This window comes from Bactrocera latifrons, unplaced genomic scaffold (genome assembly GCF_001853355.1).
Source record: "Bactrocera latifrons isolate USDA-ARS-PBARC rearing strain unplaced genomic scaffold, ASM185335v1 scaffold_50, whole genome shotgun sequence".
NCBI lineage: Eukaryota > Metazoa > Arthropoda > Insecta > Diptera > Tephritidae > Bactrocera > Bactrocera latifrons.
In genome coordinates this window covers 491,653-509,030 of record NW_017537157.1, presented here as the reverse complement: position 1 = coordinate 509,030, position 17,378 = coordinate 491,653, and the positions used below count along the sequence as shown (strand labels likewise).

Sequence of the window (17,378 nt, the reverse complement as noted above, 5' to 3'; positions counted from 1 at the left end):
CATAGTACTAATTTTCCGTTCCAAAAATGTTTTTATTCCTTTCAAATATTATGTTGAGGTGCTGTGAAATCGGTTGTGAATTAAATTCAAAACTATAACAAATCAATACCGTTATTTACTGCAATTTGAATGGCGCTTACTCTCAACTACACGCCCGTTAAGAAATATTATGGCAACAGTGAATTTAAATGTATGAAACCTGCGATTTTATTTAAAAATTTGCAAATCAGTTATCAAAATATCCAAATGCATGAACATGGCCACCCGAAGGATAGTGAGAAAAAAATACAAAAAGTACAAACCCGCGCGGAAGAAGCGAAAGGCCTTCCAACAACAGTAGATAACGCAACAGTGTCATCCGTGGCTCAGTTCAGTTCGAAATTAGATACCAGAAGACGTCGTAGATCCAGTACTACTAGCAGCAGTAGCAGCGACACTAGTAGTACTTCGGATAGTTCGAGTGATGATGACACCGATAGTGACAGTTGGAAGAGTGGCGCTACTTATACGAATAGTAAACTTAGTGCACATAGTTATAGTAAACAAAAAGCCTTACGTGGCAGTCATGCCGCCCATATGCCCACTAGTGGGCTGCAAGAAACCCGCGCTAAGTCGAATTCGCCCTTGCCTTTGCTAGAAAAAGCCGACGGTGAAGTTGAAAAATCGTTTGTAAGTGCTAATGAAATGAGCGGGATCGTTGAAAGTGAAAGATTGCCGTCGAACGCAGATGAGGGTGATAGTAATGCATCCAGTGATAGTGTCAAATCGCGACCGGCCTCGCCAGTGGTTAAAGTGCCGTTGGATCCGCATGCTTGGAGTACTGACGACATAGCAAAGTGGGTGAAATGGCTAACAAAACAGTTTAATATCGATCCAGAACCGGATATTTCACGTTTCCCCACCACTGGTGTTGAGTTGTGTGAATTGAGTAAAGCAGATTTTTGGGTTTGTGCCGGTTCGCGACAGGGGGGCATACTTTTGGCAAAACATTTTGCCTTGACATTGTACAGTGCAACCGGACGTGAGACAAGTCCAATGCTAAATGAAAATGAGCCAAGTGAGTAATATGTAGTATTTTATGAATGTGCATAAATATACATATATAAAATATATTTTGGTGTTATATATATATAACACCATATATATATATAACTGCGATATATTAGCAATAAGTTTAGACATTTACCAAGTTTTTATTATTTATATGTATTCACATTTGACTTTGAATCAATGGTTTACTAAACAACTACCGATGTTTACTGACATAACCAAACATTCCTCCGAATTTTTTTTTAAACCTAAAACAAGAAAAAACGTTAACTTCGGTTGCACCGAAGCTAATATACCCTTCACAGATGCATTTCTTTTAGTAACTATGTGTTTAGTTTGTATGGAAGCTATACGCTATAGTAATCGGATCTGAACAATTTTTTGTATGTTTGTATGGCCGCTATATGCTATAGTGAGCCGATCTGAACCATTTCTTCCGAAATTACATTATTTCTATTAACAATAACTCAAACCAAATTTCGTGAAAATATATCGTCAAATGAGGAAGTTTCCCCTGCAAGCATTTGATTCCGATCATTCAGTTTGTATGACAGCTATATGCTACAATTTCTTAGGAGATTACATCGTTGCCTTAGAAAATAATCTATACTAAATTTCGTAAAGATACCACCTCAAACGCAAAAGTTTTTCATACCAGCACTAGATTCCGAGCGTTCAGTTTGTATGGTGGCTATATGCTATAGTTAACCGATCTGAACAATTTCTTCGGAGATTACATTGTTGCCGTAGAAAACAATCTATACCAAATTTCGTGAAGATACATTGTCAAATGTTAAAGTTTTTCATACAAGAACTTTATTCCGATCGTTCAGTTTATATGGCAGTTATATATTATAGTGGTTCGATATCGGCAGTTCCGACACATGAGCAGCTTCATGAAGAGAAAATGACGTTTCCAAAATTTCAAAATGGTATCTGGACAGGCACACAGACCGACGGATATGGCTAAATCGACTCAGCCAACATACTGATCATTATATATACTTTATAGGGTCTCCGAAGCTTCCTTCTGGGTGTTACAAACTTCGTGACAAACTTAATATACCCTGTTCAGGGTATAAAAATTGTAATATTACCTCGAAAAAAATTACCGGCTACTTTCAACCGCATGAGCGGTATTACGTGCAATGTGAAGGTTTTCAAAGAACTGAGGATAAGAAGGATAGTCACCATAACCTCGTTGGTAGACAATAACAAATCCATAAGACAAAGTTGTACATCAAATATTTGTAATCAATTTACATCCTAAGCCTAACGCCAGATGTTTCTGGATGCCTCGATTCAATGTTATGATTTGACCTTGGCTCAACACGACAGCTCGTTTTTAATAAATTCAAGTTTTAAATTTTATTCTTCGTTACATTGATACATCTTATTGCAGGCTGAGAAAAGGAAAAAGGTGTTGCGAAAAAGTCCGGAGATTAAAGTGAATTTCATATTCCTTCTTATTGGTTTGTAGCAAGGCGAATCGATCGATTTTGGAGGAGTAATACAGCACTAATTTGCACAGGATTTTCGTATACCCAAACATTTATGTGCGTTAGGTCCAACACATTCTTTTGAATTCTGCAGATATCAACCTCAACTTAAGTTTAGGTCATCTAAATTTTGTTTTTGCTTTCCTTTGATGTTTTCGCGCGTAACTGACTTTATGGCCGTTGATGATTCGATGCTTAAGTAGCTATATGGAGTACAGCGAACCACTTTCGAATGGTTGCTTCGCCTGGAACTGAACCAGGATCAGGACCATGAAGTTACTTTTCGTTATCCGAAGAACTTCATCGTCAAAAATTGTGTTTCATTAACGCATTAAATTTCTTTTTATCGATTATTATAGATTTCTTTCGAAATTAACACAATTTTTTCCTCAAGATATGCAAAAATTATATCTCACACTTTCGGACAGTTTTTGCAATGCGTTAATTTGGGATTATGGGAAATATAAGGTTATAGGCCAATTTATATTAAGCGCGACAGTATTAAGGTAACCAATGTCAAATTCTCATAAGAATGCGATCTCATTTGTGCCAAACTTGATTTAATATCTGAGATAAAACTTCTTCTTTATTGAAGTACACATTGCTTATGCGGTTATAGCCGAGTTTACAACAGCGCGCCAGTCGTTATATCTTTTCGTTGTTTGGCACCAATTGGAGATTCCAAGTTTAGCCAGGTTCTTCTACACATCTTGGCGGGTACTGCGTGGAGTACTGTCAGAGCTGGAGTGTGTACATCCATTCGGACGACATGACCTAGCCAGCGTAGCCGCTGTCTTTTAATTCGCTTAACTATGTCAATGTCCTCGTATATCTCGTACAGTTCATCGTTCCACCGACTGCGGTATAAGTGACTTGTAGAGTTTAGTTCATCAAGAGAGGACTTTACTTCTGAATTTGCCTACTCAATCAAGAGTTATTCTGTGTTGGATTTCGTGGCTGATATTTGTTACTGGTTACTGGTGTTACTACTGATTATAAGATAGACGAAATTATCAGCGACTTTGCAGTTTTGACAGTCAATAGTAACGTGGGAGCCAAGTCGCGAGTGCGACGTTTGTTTCTTTGATGACAGGAGATATTTGGTCTTGTCCTTGTGCACTACCAAAACCCATTTGCTACGCTCTCTTATCCAGTCTGGAGAAAGCAGAACTAACGATGCGGTTGTTGAGGCGAATGATATCGATACCTCCTCTGTTCAACTCGAATTATTTTCTCCGGGAATAGATTAGTACCGAACGGCTCGGAGAGGTCCTTCCCGATCCTGACGGAGCTTTTGGTATTGCCCAATTTACACAGCCGTATTAGTTTTGCGGGGATTTCGTAATCCATAATACGTTTGCAATGGTCATCATCAAAAGAGAGTCTTGCATCCAAGGCTGTTTTCTTTCTTTCATTGGGCGGGTTTTTTAAGTGACGGGTTCTAAACTCAGCACAAAACCCTGAGAAGGCCTTCTCACTGTAGCTCGCCTTCAAACGGATGTTTTTTGGCTACCCAGAGGGTATTTGGCCTAAGACGCGGGAGTCGTGGACTGCTTGCATGAACTACACTTGGCTGCATATATAATATAATCCGCTTTGGTTGGACATTTAAGCTCATAGATATAATTATTTTCTTTTCAAAGAGCACCAGCAAGTGCTTGCTTGACCTTCACCCATTCCAAAAAAAAAACAAAAAAAAAAGAACTCGTAAATCTTTTGCAATAAAAAATAGGTTTCCGTTATCATCATCAAAATCAATTGACTATCATTGAAAATGGCCACCGCGGGATTTCGATTCCGTTAAGGCAATTTAGTTAGTACTAACATGTGCGTAGAAGAATAAAGGCAATGACCAACTTTCACGTTAAATGGAATTCAGTCTCGAGTTATTTGCTCATTGTATCCTCACTTGTGGCCGAACGCCACTTTTCTGAGCATTGAATCCTTTTTTGCACTTTCTCAATCTGTGTAATAATAGCCGCACTTATTTAGATCGAAATCGCATTGCGGTAAATTTCGTTGAGTGTGTGTATACATACTTACAAACATATGAGCGTGGGGCTATTGTAGTTAGTTGCATCTTGACCATTTTCCGCCGTCTTATTTTATTTATGTACTACAGTATGTCTTCATTTCTTTCACTGCTTAAACGCGTATTTACTGATAAGGTGCCCACACATGTGTGCGTGACTTGGAAAGTTTGTAATGAGCATACTTATAGGGTTGAAACCCCCTTGCAGCACAGTATCCGTGAGAATGTGTCACTTACATGGTTAATACCTTTATCCAAATAGTTTAGTTGATTGCATTCGAAATGACCTGCAGTTTTAACTAATCTCGTTAAACTAGTGCAAATGGTATGGAATCATTCAATAAAGATACACTAGTCAAATATATACATATGTATATATATATAAGTATTTGTATTGTTTTCAAAGCGAATGTAAAACATTATGCTCCAGCCAATTTCTTTGTACAAAAGTTTTCAATAATAACACAACTTTATTTAATAAGTAGGCGATGCTCAAACACTTTATTGTTGTGTTATTAAATGCACTTAACGGTGATTGTTGACTTAACTTTTCACCTGGATTAGTGATGAGTTCTAAGCCACCTAAACATTTAGATAAGAGTCTTTTATGATGCCAACTCGACAGCGTCTTTACTTCAGGGGGCGTGATGCCGTTAATAAACGATGTAAATATGATAATTTCTCACAGGATGTGGCATCTAATAATAAAATCAAAGTAATCCTCCCGCTTTGCGTGAAAGCATTGCGGCTCCGTCATTGTCTGCGTAGCGCACAGTAAGGCAGGCCAATACAATTTTGTTGTTAATTTGATGGGTCTACATTTTTCAAGAAAATTTATTGATTAAATCAGGTGATTTATGTTGTTTCACTGACATCTGCCACGTTCTCAATATAGTCCTGACATTGAACACGCATGTTCTTGTGATTTTTTTGAGGCTACACAAATAAAATCCTTAAAGTACGATTTTGGAAGAATGTTGTATACAATTTTTACGAAAATTGTTATAAAATACCTCAATGACAGGAATTATTTTAACGTTAAAAAGTATCCGGAAATTGTAAATAAAACGCAAAATATTTAATTATTCATCAATATTTATTTTGTCGCCTTCAAAGTAATCCCACTAGATGTAATACACTTATGTCAACGATTTTTCAAGTCGCGAAACCCTTTTCATAAGCACTGTTTGAGATGGCCATCAGCTACTTCCGCGAATTTTGTTTTATCTCTTCGATTGACAAGGTTCCACGGAGCGACAATTTCAGTTTAGGGAACAAGAACAAATCACTCGGAACCAAATCTGGTGAATACGGTGATTGATCGATAGTATTCATTACGTTTTTGGCATTAAATTCGTGCACAACCTACTATTTTTGAAAAAAAATTCAGCTTTATCTGGACGAGTCGAGCAAGAACTCAAAATATCCACTAAAATCTTGCGACCGGACTCGTGGGAGATGTTGAACTCTCTTGCCGTCTCTCAATTTTTTAATATTTACATCAGTTGAAGAGGTCGAGAGTAGCTTAGAACGCGGAAAAATCATTTATCCGGGGAATTTAATCACAATTTCCGAGTGAATTTTTGTCCCAACATACTTTGAAGGAAAAAAAACTGGTAAACAAGAAATTAAAAAAAAAATGTAATACTTTAAAACCTTAAAGTAACTCCATTGCTTCGATTTTCAGTTTTTAAAACTTATGACTCAGTAATGCCTTGTGCATATAAACCACATTAAGCAGCGGCATCCTTCGTTTGCAGGAGAATCCATAAAGATCCTTCAGTGCTATTACCGCTAAATTTTCAGTTTTTAAAGGTGTTGCGGTTTTTGCTCGCAACACCTTTAGTTAAATCTGAATTATTCTAAATATACTAAATTTAAACCCTAACAGGCAAGAATCGATTACATATTATAAATATATACATACATACATAAATATCTTATTAATACTCACATATGAACGAAATAGCACACTGTTCGCTCCTGTCGACAGAATTAAGTAAGCATTTGATTGTCCTGACACACAGCAGGCGTTCATCGTGGCCGCATAACGTTCTGAACTTCAAGTAAATGCGACAGGAAAATATTCATTTCCGCGCTTCCTGTTTCATACAGCAAAGTCTCGAATAGCGCCTCTAAAATATGTAAAGCCACTGAAACTTTGTTATTGACATTTACAATATACTAGGAAAACAACAAAACTGATTGTCCATATGTATGTATATGTATCTATGCGTGTGTATATGGGTGTATGTAATCAAGGTGGACAACTTTTAACCATTAAATGTATTTACTTGAATTATTATGTACATAAACATGTGTCTATTTGTGTCCTGCAAAACTATCTGAAAAAAAAATATATATATATATTTACCATGTACAGGAAGTATGACTACCGATTGTCACAGAGATGTTGAAATTTTTACTCTATAATAAGATCTATAATAAGTATCCACCTATAGAAAACAGTCAAGGGAAATTGCGATATCGGCCAGCTCGAACTCAAAACGTATTCGAGATATTCTCCACATGAATGCCAAATTAGGCTCAACAAATGCAAACGGTTTTTACAGTTTCTCGCGGTAAGCGGCCATGAAAGTGTCCTTTTTACATAAGCTAACCGACAAAATATACGCAATAGTTTCCAACGACGCAAAAAAGGAATTCCGAGGCCCAACGTCGTCATCATACAGCTGGTGGTTTGGTGGGGAGTCTTCTGTAACGGTGTCACACCTCTTCATTTCTGTAAAAAAGGGGATAAAACTGGGGCAAACGTGTAGCAATAGGATGTTTTAGAAGGCGGTACGATGGGGAGCATTGGATATTCCAGCAATATGCTGCTCCAGCACACAAGGGAAAAATTACCCAGCAGTGCCTTAAAGAAATATTTCTAGGTTCATGTGAACGAAGATGAATGGCCATCTAGGAGTCCAAATTGGAATTTTTTGGACTATAGTTTGTGGTCAGAGTTGGAGAATATGCTTTATCGAATAATGCTTTGTACATCGCTCATAATTTCATTTTTATAACCGACAGAACTTATAAAAAAAATTAAGAACCTGTAAATTTTTTTTGTCATTCATATTTTCGTAACTTAAATAATTAGTGGTTGTTTTTTTCACTAGTCCTGATTTCATGATCGTCGAAAACTGACCATAAAATATTGTTCCAAACACCAAAATGAAACATTATATCTCGCATCACTAGATTCGCCTGGTAAATGGTTTCAATGGCCTTGTATGCAAACTTATACGAGGGTATTCGATAAGTACTTACACAAGAAAAATAAAACGAAAGTTTTTCAAAACAAACAAAACCTTTGTTTATCTCCAGTTGACTCAGCGATGTTGCAACTTTTTTAATCCATCAGAAATATACATACGTTTTCTGGAATCGGCTTGAAATTAGGACGCAGTTTAACATTTCTTCACATTCTTGTGAATCTCAGAAATTTGTCAATCGACAATTTATCAATACAAGACTTTTGTCATGATGTGTGCCAGGGTAGCTATGTTTGGGGTATCTGACTGTAGATCATGAAAAATCGACGTGTGACCACGCTCAGCCTCGCTAAATTGATTTTTGACGGTATTCTTTCCAGGATCTTTCATTTTATTGCACAATTTTCCTTTTTAAAAACAAAAATCGAATCGCGGAAAAACCAAATTCGTGCCGGATTCGGCTAAAAGTGAATAGTAGTCTAAGAAAATTTATAATATAATAGCAAATTTCACTTGCGTTAATGACGCTGATGTATCTATCGTACGACCCTCATACATATGTGTATATAGGTATTTATATGTACATATGTAAAAAGTGGTATATATTTAGCTTTACAAGTTAAAATCGTATCAGAATTGCATAGTTAATTGATTTGTTTTTTATTCCAAGCAGGATTAACTCCTGAGATTACCGATAATCTTTTCAGCAGTTTGGCAACAACAAACTGAGGAGTGTAGCGACGATGTGTGTACTTGTTTTGGAAGTGGGCGCACGTGCCCTTGGTCAATACGGTTGCGTTGTGGGTATGTACGCTTATTGTCTTTGCTAGCGCTTAGCCACGCCGACCACCAACTGTGCAGGTGAAAAATGGCAAAGTGATAAACTTGCAATAAAAAAAAAATGAGGGGGCGGTGGTGTGCAGTGAGATGTTGATTGAAGCCGCAAAAAGAAGGCGGTCCCTCTTCGTATAACGGTGGTCATATGCCTTCACCAGTGACTTGCAGCTTGCTGAATTGTATTCAAAGAAGTCAAAAGTCAGTCGTTATTGAGAAGTAAAGCTAAACGGTTGTGTGCAGGGTGAATTGCCAGTTAACTGTTTCTAAAAATATATAACAGCAAATTACGAATGTAAAAACGAATTGAGACAAAAATTTCCAGTATAGAAGTGCAGCAATAAATATTTTCATTACTTCAGCTAAAATTATGTGAATTTCTCAGAAAGCGGTTTTATTTAACGAATGAATAATTAAGAAATAAAATGCAAAATAAAACCAGAAAAATGTTTGCAAAACTGAAACAATAAAAAAAAAAACAAAAAAAATATATATATTAAAACCAAGTAATAATAACAAGAAATACTTGAAATGAGTGTGAGTGTAGATGTGGGCGTAATGTGGCGCTTCGGTGTACGTATGCAAGCACCGGCGCCACACATACATCACCAGCACTACCATCACCATCCGGTATCTGGGCGGTCCATCCTATATAATGGCGCTTTCGGTGAGAGTTAATTTAGCTCTCTACAGTAGCAATAAAAAAAAGTGAAATATTTTCAGTTCAATTTGTTTTTGGCAATATGTTGAAGTGCTCTGTTGTTGAATGAGTCACAAGTGGTATTTTATAAAATTCCTGGAATGACTACTTAATACGATATTTAAGAAGAAGTGACACAGAAGTTGGCTTTTTTATTGTATGCTTATACCATAAACTCAATTGAATTGTTTTTCAAAAATTTATTATGTAAGGTAAATGTTCACATTACCACATTTCCTAGTATAATTCGTACACATTGCGCGGTGAATGTGCAAGTATGATGGAAAAGTCTGCTCCTCTAAAAATTATGAGAATTACAATTAAAAATAATTTACCTATAACAAAAGTTGAAAATAATAAGGGAAATTATATATACGGCAAGTTTAAGGTGTGTTCATTATGAGTTCTTTGAAAAAGTAATTATATTATTGTTTGTAATAAAAAAAATCTTTAATTTCGGCGCTACCGATTCGCAGGCGCGCCTCTTGTAGGCACATTTCTTGTAGAAACATGAAATAGGCATTCAATATTCTGATGAATTTAAATGTGGGCAGAAACCCATTCGTCGAAATAATTTTTTTCTATATTGGTATGACTATCAGATTATCTGTGCCAAATGTCACATTAAAACAATCATTACTGTTCAGTATACGATTGTCTTTCTGAAATACATAAAGTGCTTTCGGCGATTTTACGGTGAGTGAAATTATTCAACAAAGCAGTTCCATTAAATTTTGTATGTGGAATCAAATTTCTGGTGCCGAAACATTTTGGATGCTGGAAAATGCCTTCGATGATAATTGTTTGTAGCAAGTAACTGTTTTTGACTGGTACAAATTATTCAAAAAGGATCGGAGAACGCCTTGACGACGAACCATGTCTAAGACGGCTATCAACATCAATCGATGATCAGCAAGTCAATAAAATAAAGGAATTGGTGCTTGCGAATCGATGATTAACAGTCAGAGATCTTACTAGCACCGTTGAAATATCGGATCAGTGAAACTGAAAGATCATTTGTTCCTAAGAAAAGTGAAAGCACGATTGGTTCCAAAGTCACTAATTTTTTTTTTTCGAAAAGCAGCGTTATGTTAATGTATTATTACTAGCGATGAGTCACGAATCTATATTTACGCACCGGAAACAGACGATCAATCGGCCGAATATCACGAAGTCAAAAAACCACGACAAAGTAGATAAAAAATTATGTTATTCGATAATCGAGGTGTAATGCCCTACTAATTCCTTGCGACTCATTGAGTGTTATGCGTCGTTTGTGCAAAGCTTTTCGTAAAAAGAGGCCGGAATTATGGACGGAAAACTCTTGGCTTTTGCATCACGACAATGCACCATGGCATAATGCATTTTACTTTGTGAGTTGAAGACATTAAACGTTAACCGTCACGCGTATTGAATGCTATTCCGGAAATTAACTTTAACAACTGTTTCGAGGATTGGAAAAAACCTTGGTACAAGTGTATTGGGGCCAAGGGGCATTACATAGATTTTGAAGAATAAATTCAGAATTTTAAAATTTGAAGAGTTAATACTTTCATTGCAAACACAATTATTATTAGTAGGCTTCCTTTATTAGTTGTTACTTTTGTTACACTTTTCGCCCTGATCATGAAAAATTAAATTCGATTCCCGATTCGTAAAAAAATGTGACAAGTATGTTAAACATCTGTTCGCGATCCAACGCGAAAGAATTATTCTCGTAGATGGCTAGTGTCAAAATTTTATTTGAATCTGATTAGTAGTAATGGCTTTGTTTCACCGCTTGTGGACACGCGCTCCCACGTATATGCGGATTTTATAAAAACAGAGAAAGAACAATATCGGTCGGTCGGTTATTTTATTCTTGGTTTTGTAAGGACTCAAAAAGTCAAAAATTTGTTGTTGGTCACACCTGACAGAAATTGACGATCTTCTTTTGACTGAACGTGATTGGATATACGCGATATAGTTGAGAAATCTTAAAAGAATGAAGCGAAACACAGGACCGGATTATTTGGACTATTCGAAGTCGAATTGCAAACAATAAAACGGACGAATTATACAAAGAAAAGCAACCCATTGAGGCTAAGGACTGCTGCCCAGTCCACTTAGCCACATGCGGCTTTTTTTTGCCTTGAGTTGCTGTATTCAAAATTCAGTTTGGTCCGGATAATCTATATTCCATATTATACTCCTGCGCAATATGTTAAAAATCAACAATCGAATTTATTTCAATGCCCACCGGTGTATATTCGAGCGGTTTAAAATTGCTTATCCAAACGTAAAGTCAAATCATTGTGCGACAGCAGAACAATTTTGTCAAATTGCATTTATGTAAATTACAAATATTGGTAATTGTATAAAGACAGACAAGTAGTTCGACAATAGCGCAAGTTTCAAGTGTGACTCATTGATATACAATATGTACGTATACATATGTATAAAATATATGTATAGCGTTAATTTTTTTCGTTTCACTTTCTTTTCTATTATCAGCAAAATTATCAAAAATTGCCCAAATTTATCGACTGAGTATACAAATATACCTAACACCACCACAATTACTTTGCATATATGTGTGTTAGCTGAATGGATAAAAATGATACCATAAAACAAAAGTCAAATTAGACGAGCTTAACATATTGACTACACTATCTATAAAAATGTATGTATGTATGTATATACAGTGGTACCTCGACATACGAGTTTAATTCGTTAAGCAACATTGCTCGTATCTTGAATTACTCGTATCTCGAAGCAAATTTCCATACAAAACAATTGAACTACCATTAATCCGTTCCAACCTTCAAAATGTCACCCCAATTATTATTGTTACGTGATTTTGAATAATAAAAACGTGTTTATAAATATCAAATCTTTATTACACAAAAAACGGAAGTAAAGAAATAAATTAGATATCCTTACTGGTCTTTGTCTTTTTCGTTAAATTTTTCTCGCTTTCACCTGTAGGCCGTTTAGAAAAAAACATGTCCAAGGAGGTTTGTTTCTTCCCCCCTCTCAGAATGTTCCGGAAATGAGTTAGACAAGTGCCATTAAAAAGGTCAGATGCACGACCTGTTACAACTTTTTCTGGGTGCTTTTTTTCCACGAACTGTGAAACTCTCACTCACATTGCTATGACACCCACATTGCTATGATCTCCTTTATCTCACTTGTAGAAATAACCTCCTCCTCTGACTCCTCAAAACCAATTTCTTGCATTTCCTCAGTATGCTGCTGTGACTGTAACTCTTGTATCTCCTCAGTCGTCAGTTTCTGGGTGTTCTCCTCGATGAGCTCGTTCACGTCTCTCTCTTCCACCTCTAGACCCATGGATTTCCCCAGAGATACAATCTCCTCCTCTACTGAAGCACCGGGTTCCAATTCTTCACTTCTTCGTCGGCTCGTATCTCGTATGGCGAGGTACCACTGCATATACATATGAACAATTGCAAACAATTGTGTCTAATCGGTCGCAGAACTCGCTGATAAGAAATCGATAATGAGATATCAGTGTGGGAATAACTTGAACACCTGTTGGCTTGTTTTTAGGGGAAAATTAAAGAATTTTTAGAGTTCATATTTCCGATAGCGATTGTTAAAAAAAAAAAAATTGTTGGCATGACTGAATCACTTTCTCGATTGCTTCGGTGATCCACGTTTCATCTAAGCACCTGCCGCGTGACGTATAATTTTACGACAGTTATCACCAATTGTCTGACTTTTGACGTGTGTTCATAAAAAAAGTTCCTTTACGTTATCTTTGTTTTGTGGCAGCATAAAATATTACACATAATCTGTTGACAACTGTTATAAATAAATATCACAATATTTGATTTTGTAAAACATCACTGAAAAACTTATAAAAATTTTGCGAAAGAATTGTCATTAATTATGTGCAATACCAGATGTTTAGTTTAGAGTTGCTAGGTTCCATATATTGGGACAAAAAAAGCACCCGAAATTGTAATTAGTAGTGTGTTGCGATTTTTACAATGGATAAAAATATCGAAAAGAATTTGAATTTTGTGTTCGGAATCGTTGCGAATGTTGGAAAAATCGTATAGTATCAGGTCAATCACTTATGCCTTTCCTTTATTTTAAAGGTAACCGTATACTTCAAAGTAATTATAGTCAGATTAGATAACACTATATTTAGTAAGTTCCAGGGCGGAGACGAACATACACACATTAAACGGAATTTATTGGTCAGCTCGAAATTATAATGAAAAGAAACAGATTAATGGCAAGGAAAATATTATGTTCAAAAGATTTAGATAATGTTATTTTTGGCCCACTAACACCGACACTCGACGAATGCTTTATGCCTCTACAAAAAATAAAAAAATAAAGGTGATTTTATCAATTTACTCTGTATCATAGAAACATATGGCAGTTAAAAATTTTCAAGTGGTTAATTAAACAAAGCTTTAAGAAATTCTTCCACAAATTATTTGATTTTTCGGTGTTTGATTTCAACTTAAAAGTTAAGCTAATAAGTTTGTAAGTTATAATTTAAAATTCATATTACCGAAGAAACTTAGATATCTAAAAACATAGTTACAAACATATGTATGGTATGACATGTTTGACTACCTAACTTATAATTGTAAAGCGCTAAATTGTTTTTGCTGTTAGTTAAAATAGAAACAGCACATTTAATACAAATTCAATAGAATCCCGATAAGTTAACTGACGATGTTTGATAACGATAACGACGAATAAGTTATCGATTATGTTATGTTGATAATTCGAAAAGTTAATTATGGTTGGGATTTTTTTGTTAACTTCTTCGAGATTCTACTGAATTTATTTGTTATAAAACTTATCTAATCCGTTGACGACGTAACGGCCTCAAATCGACTTGTATAAATTTAAAATGTTCAAGTAGCTGCGTTTGGTATGAAGTTGCTAAGCGGTCAAATATATACGAGTGTTTTTTAATTTTTTATGATCTTGCGGTTATAAAGTATGTATATTAAATTAGCTAAAACCAATCTAACAACATTTCTTGTTTAATAAACTTACAATAACAAAAATATGTACATACATACATACACATACTGTATATACATACTACATTGGTAGAGTTCAAATTTGTATGTACATATGCATACATACATAATTGTATTCAGCACATTTGTATTATCGCAGACATTGTCACAATTTGTAATTAATGATATACATTTTATTTATTTTTGGCTTAAATCTTTTGCAGATCCGTATCAGCTATTAAATGCCGCATCCCATCGATTGGTTGCGCAGGGTTCGGGACAAATTCAGTTATGGCAATTCCTACTTGAACTGCTCGCCGATTCGTCTAATGCCAGTTGCATAACATGGGAGGGCACCAATGGTGAATTCAAACTCATCGACCCCGATGAAGTTGCTAAGCGTTGGGGCGAACGAAAGGCCAAACCAAATATGAATTACGACAAACTCAGCAGAGCTTTAAGGTAAGCAAGAGCGAGCGAGTAAACAATCGAGCATTAATGCCGGCATTGCGGTGCGCACACGCTCAGTAGTAAAACAAAACTCGAAACAAAATCAAAGAAAGCAACAGAAAATACAGACTTTGTGTGCGAAGTTAACTGAGGAGTGGTATAAGTGTGGATGTATAATATATGAGTTTAAGTATGAATGAATAGGGAGGTGTTACAGCATATCGCATGCGAGTTTTCTGAACTTTTTATAAGCGTGTATAAGCATTTACAGTACTGTTAAAAGTTTTAGCATTACATACATATAACTGATATATAGTTGATTTAGAAGATAATTATGGTTTTAATGTAAGCTTACATACATTTGCTTGAGCTGTTTTGATAGGTCTTAGGTAGGGTGGAAGGTTTATAAAACTGGAATCGAATATCGTAACATAACAATTTGCCTACTTTAAATTTTAACAGTTCATTTGACTTTCCCTTGTACGTATGAAGCGTATTGTGGGATTTACGGCAGACCTAATGTGACCGCGTAAAAAAGTGATTCCTATATTTTTTTTTTAGAAAACTGGTGCATTAAATATCTTAGAATTGAGCGGCTACACTTTAGAAGTTTGTAAGTCCAAAAATACTTGAAAAACTCGTTCAAAATTTTAATAGGTTATTTTTGAAGGTGTCGACTATCAAAATATGCGAAAAATAAAAGAAATATTTGTTTCGCAATTTCACCCGTACCCCTTAAGCATATTTAATTTCCACTCCCCCCTATGTAATATTAAGCCCCATATTTGTTGTTAATTTATGTTCTAAAAATTTGTTTTATTAATTTTACAGATATTACTACGATAAAAACATAATGACAAAAGTCCACGGGAAACGTTATGCCTACAAATTTGACTTTCACGGCCTGATGGCGGCATGCCAAGCGCAGGCACAGGGTTGTGATCCCACAACAAGTATGTTGAGTTCCTACAAGCATCATCATCACCACAGCCATGCCATGGGTTTGCATCATCATCATTATCACAACCTCCAAACAGATCTCACCTCACCATCGTCGTCGTCGAGTCTTGGTTTTCCATCACCTTCTCCCACGTCTATCCCATCGCCTATTGGTATGAGCAACTCACCCAACATTGCATTAACAAATCAGCACCAACTTAATGCAACAAGTACAAATTTATTACAACCACAGCAATCAACTTTAACCACAACAACATTACCTACCGCTTTAACGGGCGTTGAGACGACGGTTGTGCATAGCAGTACCACAAGTAGTGGCAACAATAACAATAGTACACCCGTTTTTACACGCCCACCGCCATATTGGTCATATACGCCGGGCTCTTATGACTCACGTCCACCGCCTAATACGTTTAATTAACTCTAGAATGATGTGTAATTCAAGGTACTTAACACTTGACTTAGGACATATTTGTAATGTATTTGAGTGGTCCACTGGTTTTATTATAACGAAAATATGCCACCCGCAGCGTAGGTTGTGCGTACCTTTTTCCGTTTATGGAAGGAGGCATGTGCTTGTATTTAGAGTTGTTAATATGTATGTATGTAAGTTTGCATTGTAGCCGGGTGTTATGAGCTATAGTAGCCCATCGAGAGATTATTTAAATACATGTAAGTTTCTAAGTAGTACAGAGTAACCTCTGGGTCTTAGATATAGTTTCATTGCTTAATATAAATTTGTAATTGTAGGCATATTTGCATGTGTGCATTAGTGCTAATTGCAATATTATAATATTTATTTTATAAGGTGGTTCAAAATGATCTTTCCTATGAATATTGCTATTCATATGTACATACTTAACTCCATACGTAGCTATATGTACTATGTATGTCCACAGATGTAAAATTAAGGCTTTGGATATAATATATGTATATGTACTTATAGTTTAAAGAAATTTGTAGTATAATTGGCTATTGCAATAATTAATTTAATTAACCTTCTTCATCTTATTGAAGTTGAACTAAAACCATAACGGCAGTGCATTTGGAAGAATTCCATAATCTTATATTTAGGTATAAAGTCGATTTCCTTGTATATTCATATTTTGTTACCGATATTGATTTGCTTCAAATTTTTAACTTGCAATAATTAATTTAATTTATTTAGCTGTGATTCTACGATTTTATTTACGAAAGAAAGTTAAAAATGTCAAAAAATATTTAAACTTTTAGTTTTGAATTGAATTATGCTAAGCAAAAAGTGCCAAAATTTGGTCGTGACAGTTAAGTAGATTTTAATGTATTTAAAAAAATTATAATTTGTAAAGGATTATATGTACATACATACATGTACATATGTACGTATGTATATATAAGTATAAATGTTTAAATTTTGTTTCATTTGATTTCATTTGCGTGCTTCTCAAAATTAACATAAGGTTTAAATTTGCCGCCTTTTCAATTGATCTTCACAGTTGCCGAAGTTAAAACACTATTCAGACCATATTTTGTACGAAATTTTCGAACTGCCGTCGCTAAGCTTTCATTATTTTTGAAATATTGTGCAATAATGAAGACACTATCGTGCAACTCTCCATTTTTACTAAACTTAAACTGTCAGCAGCCGATTCGCTTTTTTTA

General features: G+C 35.4%; 1 protein-coding gene across 1 annotated transcript; it reads left to right on the top strand.

Annotated features, from left to right (window-relative positions):
* Positions 1–246: 246 nt before the first annotated feature.
* LOC108973797 (DNA-binding protein D-ETS-6-like) lies at positions 247–16,643 on the top strand. Its single transcript, XM_018941280.1, has 3 exons — positions 247–1,057; positions 14,552–14,789; positions 15,609–16,643. Exons 1-3 carry the CDS (start codon positions 247–249, stop codon positions 16,156–16,158), a joined length of 1,599 nt encoding a protein of 532 aa, XP_018796825.1. The 3' UTR covers positions 16,159–16,643.
* The last annotated feature ends 735 nt before the right edge of the window (positions 16,644–17,378 follow it).

Coding starts and splice junctions, on each gene's coding strand:
- LOC108973797 (XM_018941280.1), top strand. CDS start 247: ATGCATGAACATGGCCACCCGAAGGATAGTGAGAAAAAAATACAAAAA. Junction 1,058..14,551: donor GCTAAATGAAAATGAGCCAA/GTGAGTAATATG, acceptor AATCTTTTGCAG/ATCCGTATCAGCTATTAAAT. Junction 14,790..15,608: donor AAACTCAGCAGAGCTTTAAG/GTAAGCAAGAGC, acceptor TTAATTTTACAG/ATATTACTACGATAAAAACA.